Below are 8855 nucleotides of genomic sequence, written 5' to 3' on the forward strand. Positions count from 1 at the left end.
GACCTCCGCAGTGAGGGTGGCGCAGTCCCCGTGGTGCCCAGCAGGTGGCGCGCGCACCGCCAGCCCAGGAAGCCGGGCCCAGAGGCCGCCTTCCACGGCGGGGTGCGCCCGGGTGTGCGGCCCCGGGGCCCCGGTCCGTCCGCTGTTCCCAGCTGCGGTCCCCGCCCCACACGAGAAACCGCCACACACCAGCTCTTGGACACCGTTTATCTGAGAAGCGACAGCAAGAGGGCGCCGGCTCCATGGCCGGGGTGGGCGCCGTGCGGTCCTCGCCCTGGGCACCCCCACCGCTGGGAAGACGATCCGGGTCCAACACGCAGGGGCCTGGCCATGCGCACCTCCTCGGGGCGTGCCCGGCGTGTGCCCGGGTGCGCTCCCCGCGTGCCGGTGCGCGCGGCGGCCGGTCCTCCTAGCGGCCTCCCTGTGGCGCCTTCCTGGCCTGAAAGCAAGCACAGGCGCCTGTTAGCAGGGGGGAGAGGCCCCCCGGCCCCCGCTCGCTCCCCAGTGCCCACGACAGCCGGGCCGGGTCTCCCTCAGGGGCCGTCCGCTGCCTTCCCGGGCTGCGCCAGGCTCAGCCCCCGCGCCCGGGGCCACGGTCAGGGCTGGGGGCCGGGGTCAGCGCTCCTGCTCGTCCGCGCAGGACGACGGAGCCAGGACGCCCACCATCTGCTGCCCCGTCTGCTTCAGGCTCTGGGCACCACCGCGCCCAGGCCCCTCCTCCTGACCCTGGACCCGGGGCTCGCAGGAGGCAGCCCAAAGCCCCTCCCGCAGGGTCACAGGCAGGAGGCCAGCGTCCTCGGAGTCCCTGTGAGACGCTGGGAAGACAGAGGCTGGCCGGGTCCGGCTGGGCAGTCCTGGTCAGCCCCGGCCGGCGGCAGAGCAAACAGGGCGCGTGACCTGCGCCTCGAGACGCCGGGGGTCTGGGGGCTGCTGCGGCTCCTGTCCTGAGACCCCGCCCTGGCTGGGCGCCGCGAGACCCCCACAGCCACAGCCCACCCACCGGATCCGCAGGGCGGGGCCAGAGCGCCTCTCCACACCCGGCTTCCCGGGCCGGGGTCTCCAGCAGCGGGGCCCCTGCGGTCCCAGCCCTGGGCACAGCGCCCGCCGGGTCCTCTCCGGCCCGCGGGGTCCCCGCAAACGGCGCCACGGCGACCACCACCTGCACCCCGAGCTGGGCCGCTCACGCCCGCGGTCAGAGGGGGCGGCGGGGCCCGCACGGGCAGCTGCGACCCAGGGCGGGGTCTTCGTGTCCGCCCCGCGGCCCCGCACACCCGCGCCCTGCCGACGCCAGAGCCCACAGGCGGCCACGGAGGAGCGGGGGGCCGCGTCCACCTACCGCGGCGGCAACGCAGCTCCGCAGGGCTTCGAACTCCCGCACGCACAGGTCCTTGCTCAGGCGGCCGCCCGGGGCCGTGGAGGCCTGCACGCAGCGGCCGTACGCGGCGGCCTGCGGAGAAAGGCGCTGTCATCCCTGCTCCAGCGCTGACCGCCGCTCGCCCTCCCGGCCTCCGCCCCGACCCGTCCAGGCTCCTCACCTCGGCCCCGCACGCTGCCAGGCGTTCAGGGAAGGCGCGGAGGCGGCTCCGCACGCGCCCCCACACTGCGCCGTTCGCCGACATGAGCGGCACCTGCTGACATCCACGGGCGCCGCCATCTTGGTCCGTCCTCTTCCGGCGTCCAACAGCTTGATAGGTTGGCGCCTCCACCCATTATGCTCCCTGCGAATCCTAATTGGCGTGGCTTCCCGGGCCTCGGGTCCTGTAATTGGCTGTTGTCCTCGTCTGTCCCGGTCCTGGACTTCGGATTGGTACAGGCTCAATTTGTTTACGAGGCCAGTCTCAGGACCCGCCCCCCACCAGCGATTGGTGGTAGGAGTCAGGCCCGCACGGTGATTGGAGGGCCCAGGGCCTGGCGGAAGCGGGGCAGGCCGGGCGGTGACCGCGACCATGGCGGCCGCCCCGCCGCTGCGGGACCGCCTGAGCTTCCTGCACCGGGTGAGCGACGCAGCCCCGCCCGGCCCCAGCCCTCTTGGCGAGCGCACGGGGCGAGCGGAGCCGCGCTCCGAGAGAGGGAGGACCGCGGGCGGCGGGCGGCGGGCAGTGCCCGAGGGACTGCGGCGCGAACCGCGGGCGGCGGGCGCTCCCCGATGGCTGCGTTCCAGGGCGTCCGGAGGGGCGGAGGGGGACGCGGCCGTCGCCCCCCAGCTGAGGCTCCGGGGGGAGACGCCGCCGCCGGCCGCCCCGGGCGCTCGCTGACCGCAGCCGCGGGGGCCGGGCCGGGGTCCCGGGGCCGCCCAGGAGGCCGGGCGCTCGGCCTCGGCTGCGGGCCAGCGCGCCCCGCGGTGACGGAGGGCTCTTGACCCCGCAGCTGCCGCTGCTTCTGAGGGGGACGTCGGACGACGCCGTGCCGTGCCCGGGCTACCTGTTCGAGGAGATCGCCAGTATCCTTCCGCGTCCCGGCGCGCCCGGGCGCCCTCGGACCCGGGGTGGGGGGCCCAGCGCTGGCCCTGGGTGACTGACCCCTGGGGGCGGCCGGCTCAGCCTGCTGCTTCCCTAACGCGTGCGCCCCAGAAATCTCGCACGAGTCCCTGGGCAGCAGCCAGTGCCTGCTGGAGTACCTGCTGAGCCGGCTGCACAGCTCCTCCGGCCACGTGAAGCTCAAGGTGCGGGCCGGCGTCCAGGAGGCCGGCGGGGCGGGGGGACGGACGGGGCCCTGGGGAGGCCGGCGGGGACGGGCGGGGCCCTGGGGAGGCCGGCAGGGACGGACGGGGCCCTGGGGAGGCCGGCGGGGTCGGAGAGTCCTGGGGAGGCCGGCGGGGACGGACGGGGCCCTGGGGAGGCCGGCGGGGTCGGAGAGTCCTGGGGTGGCCGGCGGGGTGGGGGATGGACGGGGCCCTGGGGAGGCCGGCGGGGTCGGAGGGTCCTGGGGAGGCCGGCGGGGTGGGGGGGCCTGGGGAGGCCGGCGGGGTCGGAGGGTCCTGGGGAGACCAGCGGGGTGGGGGGGCCCTGGGGAGGCCGGCGGGGACGGACGGGGCCCTGGGGAGGCCGGCGGTGGGCGGAGGGTCCTGGGGAGACCAGCGGGGTGGGGGGGCCCTGGGGAGGCCGGCGGGGTGGGGGGCCCTGGGGAGGCCGGCGGTGGGCGGAGGGGCAGACGGGGCCTGGCGGCCGCGAGGAGGGGGTCCTGTGCAGCCCACAGCCCGCGTGACTGCGCCCCGCCCCCAGGTGCTGAAGATCCTGCGCTACCTGTGTGGCCACGGCTCCTCCTCGTGCCTGCTCATCCTCCGGCGCAACTCGGCCTTCATCCAGGAAGCCACAGGTGTGGCCGCAGGCCGGTGCCCTGACTCGTGGCCGGCACACAGCCCGGGCGGGGGACGGGGCCGCGGGGCAGGTGCAGCCGTGCGGCGCTGGCCTGGGTGGTCCCCACGGCGGCCTCGGCGGCCCAAGGCGGGGACGGCGGCCCAAGGCGGGGACGCAGCACGCCCCGCGGGAGGGACAGCCCCTTCCCGGCCGTGGTGGCCGCTCCCGGCTCTGCCCGCAGGGAGCAGTCGGGGCTCCTGCTGCGGTGTCTGGCCGCGCGGGGTGTGGGGGCGCTAGGGAGGTCCCCTCGCTCACGCAGCCAGCAGGTGCGTCCCTGGGGGCGGGGCTGGCGCTGTGGGGGGGGGGTGGAGCCACCGGAGGCCTGCGTCCACTGTCTCGGCTGCCAGCTGCCCGCCCTGGGCTGAGCACAGATCCAGCCCGGGGAAGGGGGCAGGGGCAGAGCAGAGGGGTGACGGGCGAGATTCGGGTGCGCTGGGGGCACCTGCTGAGAGGGGCTCTCGGGCGGGGCAGAGGTGGGCGCAGGCCCTGTGGCCTGTGCAGGGGCCCCCGGCAGGGAGAGCTTGGGGGACCGCGTCCCTGGGAAGCTTCACTTGGGTGGGACTCCCTTCCTGTGGGTGCTGACGGTGACTCCGCTGGGAGCTGGCTTGGTGGTTGCCGTGGAGACGGACCCCCACCCTGGGGTGGGGCAGAGCGCTCCCCGGGGTCCCGGGGGTGGGGCGGTGGCCCCCGTGGGCGGAGCAGCCCCGCTCAGCCCCGCCCCCTCTGCCTCCGTCCTGCAGTCTTCGCGGGGCCCCCCGACCCTCTGCACGGGAACAGCTTGTACCAGAAGGTGCGGGCGGCTGCCCAGGTGAGCCCAGGACCAGCGCCGCTCGCGGGGCCCGGGGAGCCGATGGCCGCCAGGCGTCCACTGGGCGCTCCTGTTCCCTGCCGCCCAGGACCCCAGCTGTGCTCCGCGGCTGCAGCAGAGCCGAGTCCGGCTGGCGGTCAGAAGTGTCGGCTGGAGTGGCTGGGCCGGGGGCAGGCAGCAGGGGGCGGGGACGGAGGGGCGGGGGCGGGGACAGCAGGCAGCAGGGGGCGGGGACGGAGGGGCGGGGGCAGGCAGTGGAGGGCGGGGACAGCAGGCGGCAGGGGGCGGGGACGGAGGGGCGGGGTCAGGCAGCAGGGGGCGGGGTCAGGGGCGGGGGCGGGGACAAGCAGCAGGGGGCGGGGGCAGGGGGCGGGGACGGAGGGGTGGGGACAAGCAGCAGGGGGCGGGGACGAAGGGGCGGGGACAAGCAGCAGGGGGCGGGGACGGAGGGGCGGGGGCAGGCAGCAGGGGGCGGGGACGGAGGGGCGGGGGCAGGCAGCAGGGGGCGGGGACGGAGGGGCGGGGGCAGGCAGCAGGGGGCGGGGACGGAGGGGCGGGGGCAGGCAGCAGGGGGCGGGGACGGAGGGGCGGGGGCAGGCAGCAGGGGGCGGGGACGGAGGGGCGGGGGCAGGCAGCAGGGGGCGGGGACGGAGGGGCGGGGGCGGGGACAGCAGGCAGCAGGGGGCGGGGACGGAGGGGCGGGGACAGCAGGCAGCAGGGGGCGGCAGGGGCGGGGACAAGCAGCAGTGGGCGGGGACGGAGGGGCGGGGGCAGGGGCGGGGCAGGCAGCAGGGGGCGGGGTCGGGGACAAGCAGCAGGGGGCGGGGGCAAGCAGCAGGGGCGGGGACGGAGGGGCGGGGACAGCAGGCTGGGTGATGCTGAGGCCCCGCCTCCTCGTCTAGGACCTGGGGAGCGCCCTGTTCTCCGACGCCGACGCCGCCTCGCCCCTGGCCTCCTCGCAGCCTCCCAGGGCCCTCCCCGCGGCAGGTACACGGCCTCCCCCGGGGGCGCTGGGTGCCTGTGCCGCGCGGCAGGGCCGCTGACGACCCCGTCCTCCCCGCAGGCATGGGCTCCCAGTCCCGGCCTCACGGCGCCCTGCACGGCTTCGGCTACAGCAAGGAGCAGAGCCGCGCAGGTGACGGGGGAGGGCCCGTGCTGGGGGCGGGGGGGGGCCGGGTCCCCCGTTAGCTGTGGGACCATGCAGCCGGCGGCGCCTGCCCGGCCCTTGCTGTGTGACCGCGCCCCAGGCTGGCCTGTGCAGGGTCAGGAGGCCCCGCTGCCTTCGTTTTGGGGGTGACTTCTTCCTAGCGTATCAGGGGCTCTGGGCCAGGAATGTGGCGTGGAAGGCACTGGGAAGCTTCCAGGAGGGGCCAGGTGCCCCCCGGAGGCCCCTCCCAGGGACTCCCCTGCCCTGGGCAGCCCGGGCTGTGGGGCGGGGCCGGGCGGCTGGCGCCATCTCCCTCTGGCACAGGTTCGGCGGGCGAAGCCTTCCTGTCCACCGTGCAGAAGGCCGCCGAGGCGGTGGCCAGTGCCGTGTGCTCCGGGCCCGAGGACCCCGAGACCCAGAGGCCCCTGCCCCGGGGTGACGCCTACCAGCCCGCCGTGATGCCGTCCGCCAGCCACAGCCACCCGGCCCCCGGGAGCTGTGGGGCCGTCCTGGGTGCCCGAGGTGCGGGGTCTGTGGGCGTGGCCGCATCCTCAGGGCCCGGGGGGCGGGGCTGCTGTTGCCTAGAGTCTGGGGGGGTCGCTCTGGCTCGGGTCCCAGCTGCCTGGGGGCTCTTCCAGCCACGAGACACCAGCCCGGGCAGGCCGGAGGGGGCTGGGACGAGCCGGACAGCAGCCCTGGCTCCCGGGCTTCTTCCCAGAGCAGCGGCCTGAGCCGGGCCTCCGACTCGGGCAGTCGCTCCGGCAGCGATGGCCACTCGGGGGCCGGCCGGGAGCTGAGAGACCTGGCGGAGAGGTGAGCGGGAGCGGGCGGGCGTCGGGGTGCCCCGGCCTCCCGGGGGGCTCCCTGCGGGCTGGGTGCCCTCCAGACCGCACCCGGCAGCGCGGGGGCCCTGACCTGCGTCCCCTCCGCCAGGGCTGAGGCCGTGGCCCCCAGCGACTGCCAGCAGGAGCTGAGCCTGGTGAGGAGGGTGACTCGGGGGCCACGCCCCTTCCTGGGCCCTGAGGAGGTGCAGCACTTCCTGAGAGAGTGAGTGAGCTCACGCCCCTACGGGGGGGGGGGGCGCTGCCCACCCGGGAGGGGGAGGCCGCCGCTGCCCTCCAGGGAGCTCCCACCCCACCCGGGAGGGGGAGGGGCCGCGCTGCCCACCTGGGAGCTCCCACCCCACCCGGGAGGGAGAGGCCGCCGCTGCCCACCAGGGAGCTCCCACCCCACCCCCGGGAGAGGGGAGGCCCCCACCCGGGAGAGGAGGCCCCCACCCGGGAGGACACCGCTGCCCACGGGCGTCCCCCGCAGGTGCGGGCTGCTCAACTGCGAGGCTGTGCTGGAGCTGCTCCTGAGCCGCCTGCCTGGAGCCAGCGAGAGCGAGCGGACGGTGAGGGGCGGGCGCGTGCCGGGCGTGGGCGTGTGCTCTGCGGGTGCGGGTGTGGGCTTGTGTGCTGGTGCTCGCGTGTGCGTGTGCGTGTTGTGTGTGGGTGTGTGCACGCGTGTGGGTGTGTGCACGCGTGTGGGTGTGCGCATGCCTGTGCATGGGTGTGTGCGCACGTGTGTGGGTGTGCGCACGTGTGTGGGTGTGCGCATGCCTGTGCATGGGTGTGTGTGCACGTGTGTGGGTGTGTGCACGTGTGGGTGTGCGCATGCCTGTGCATGGGTGTGTGTGCACGTGTGTGTGCGCGCACGTGTGTGGGTGTGCACGTGTGTGCACGCGGGGGGTGTCCATCGGGCAGGCTTCTCTGCCTCACCACCTGTCACCAGGGCTGCCCGGGGGCGGGGGGGGGCAGAGTGGGGTCTCCCGCCCTCAGGTCGTCACGAGGAGCGGCGGGGCGGAGGGGCCGGCCAGGCGGCCGCGGCACTGACCGCGTGTCCCCCGCAGAGGGCGCTGAGCGCCATCGCCGCCCTGGGCCACGCCGACCTGCTGCCCCCGGAGCTCGTCCTCACCCTCACGCGGCCTCAGCTGCAGGAGCTCAGCGCGGGCAGCCCCGGGCCTGTGACCAACAAGGCCACCAAGGTGGGCAGCGGCCGGGGCCAGGGTCGCTGGCGCCCTTCCCTGGGCACCCCTCCCGTCCCTGCCCTCGTGCGCCCCCCAGCGGGGAGAGTTGTCCTCGCTTCCCGCCTGGTCTCCGCCGGCTCTGGGGCCCCGGGAGCGCCTGGCGCGCGCTCCCTCTCCAGGACGCCCCCAGCATTCGCCCGTGTCTACACCCGGTCTCTGCCCGGGAGGCCTCGGAGCCCCCCGCCTGTCACCATCTGCCCTGTGCTCACGTCGGCCACCCCTGGGAGCTGCCAGTCGCCCCCGACTCACCCTCCGGCCTTGGGCTCCCCGCGTCCCGGGGTGGTGCCTGACGGTCGCCTGGCAGCAGGGAAGTGGGCCGGCGCGTCCCCGCCCCCGCCGTGGCCCCCCAGCCGCCCACTGCTTCCTCTTCATCCTCCAGATCCTGAGGCACTTCGAGGCTTCCTGTGGACAGCGGCCCCCTGCCCAGGGCCCCCCCGCCGACCGCGGCCCCGCCGCTGCCCTGCAGAGCCCGGCCGACCTGCTGACCGCGGCTGTGCCGCCCACCGGGGACCGGGGATTTCTTCAGCCCCTGAGTTCCGCCCCGGTGGTGCCCAGGAGTGCGGTGCCCACCCCAGCCCCCGGGGACCCCAGCGAGGCTGAGACCGGACTGCGAGGGTGCGGCACGCAGGGGGCGGGGCCGGAGCAGGGCCTGTGGGGTGCAGGCGGCCCGCGGAGCCCCGATTCCCTGTTTGCTGGCATGGAGCTGGTGGCCCGGCCCTCGCCCTGCCTGCCGGGGCCCAGGCCTGCCGCAGAGGCACCCCACACGGCCCGCCCAGCTGCTCGGGCCCCCCGGACCTCGGCACAGAAGGCGGCAGCCACGGGGCCTCCTGGCTTGGGGCCCTCGGCTTTTGCTTTCTTAAACGTGTGACTGCTCGGGCCGCCCCCCGTGGGGGTTCCCTCTGCCCCCGGCCCCGCCCAGGAGCGGCTCCCCTCTGGGTCTGGCCCTTCCCCCACCCTCCGAGGCCCTGGTGTGGGCAGCCCCAGGCCGGGAGGGCGTCAGCGGTCACCTGGCTGCCCCGGGAGGCGGCTCCCCCAGCCCTGCACCGGCCGGGCGCAGCCACCCACCACCCGAGGCATCTGCAGGCCGGTGCTTCCTGGACAGCCCTGGGCCCGAGAGGAGGACCCAGGGCCACGTTCTTCCCCAGGCCCGGCCAGAGGCCGCCACGGCAGCGGACAGACGGGTGGGGGCCTCGGGAGCACCGCCAGGGGTCCCGGCGGCAGATTTGTTTTCATTACAAAGATGTCCGGCTTCCCTGGAGACTGCTGTGTCAGTGGGTCTCAGAGGCGTGTTCTGTCACCACTGCTGGGCGGTCACGGCCAGGGAGGGCGTCATGTGGCTGCCTCCGCTGCCCGCGTCCCGCCGGGCGCCGGCTCCAGCCCTGGCTGCCCCGCTTCCCATCCAGCTCCCCGCGGTGCTCCTGGGAGTGCGGCTTGGCCCTGCGCCCACCTGGGAGACGCAGACGGCGCTCCCAGCTG

At 76.3% G+C, this 8855-nt stretch overlaps 2 protein-coding genes across 2 annotated transcripts; one reads left to right on the top strand and one right to left on the bottom strand.

The window, feature by feature from the left end:
- Positions 1-193: 193 nt before the first annotated feature.
- On the bottom strand, positions 194-1694 carry NDUFAF8 (NADH:ubiquinone oxidoreductase complex assembly factor 8). The gene is made up of 3 exons (XM_051841968.2): positions 1536-1694; positions 1337-1447; positions 194-439 (listed from the first exon to the last, which is right to left on the bottom strand). The coding sequence occupies exons 1-3, from the start codon at positions 1617-1619 to the stop codon at positions 410-412; spliced, it is 225 nt and encodes a 74-aa protein (XP_051697928.1). The 5' UTR covers positions 1620-1694; the 3' UTR covers positions 194-409.
- A 148-nt stretch (positions 1695-1842) lies between these two features.
- Positions 1843-8637, top strand: TEPSIN (TEPSIN adaptor related protein complex 4 accessory protein). The gene is made up of 13 exons (XM_070060171.1): positions 1843-1994; positions 2368-2440; positions 2571-2662; positions 3222-3315; positions 4097-4164; positions 5067-5151; positions 5228-5299; positions 5636-5833; positions 5950-6124; positions 6245-6358; positions 6626-6704; positions 7203-7337; positions 7759-8637. Exons 1-13 carry the CDS (start codon positions 1947-1949, stop codon positions 8245-8247), a joined length of 1722 nt encoding a protein of 573 aa, XP_069916272.1. The 5' UTR covers positions 1843-1946; the 3' UTR covers positions 8248-8637.
- Positions 8638-8855: the final 218 nt, after the last annotated feature.

This window comes from Oryctolagus cuniculus, chromosome 17, assembly GCF_964237555.1.
Source record: "Oryctolagus cuniculus chromosome 17, mOryCun1.1, whole genome shotgun sequence".
NCBI classification, from domain to species: domain Eukaryota; kingdom Metazoa; phylum Chordata; class Mammalia; order Lagomorpha; family Leporidae; genus Oryctolagus; species Oryctolagus cuniculus.

Excerpts from the sequence above, each read along its gene's own strand:
- NDUFAF8 (XM_051841968.2), bottom strand. The coding sequence starts at position 1,619 with ATGTCGGCGAACGGCGCAGTGTGGGGGCGCGTGCGGAGCCGCCTCCGC. Across the intron at positions 1,448-1,535 it reads TGGCAGCGTGCGGGGCCGAG|GCCGCCGCGTACGGCCGCTG; the intron begins GTGAGGAGCCTG and ends CTTTCTCCGCAG. Across the intron at positions 440-1,336 it reads GGAGCTGCGTTGCCGCCGCG|GCCAGGAAGGCGCCACAGGG; the intron begins GTAGGTGGACGC and ends GCTTGCTTTCAG.
- TEPSIN (XM_070060171.1), top strand. The coding sequence starts at position 1,947 with ATGGCGGCCGCCCCGCCGCTGCGGGACCGCCTGAGCTTCCTGCACCGG. Across the intron at positions 1,995-2,367 it reads GCCTGAGCTTCCTGCACCGG|CTGCCGCTGCTTCTGAGGGG; the intron begins GTGAGCGACGCA and ends TTGACCCCGCAG. Across the intron at positions 6,705-7,202 it reads CCAGCGAGAGCGAGCGGACG|AGGGCGCTGAGCGCCATCGC; the intron begins GTGAGGGGCGGG and ends TGTCCCCCGCAG.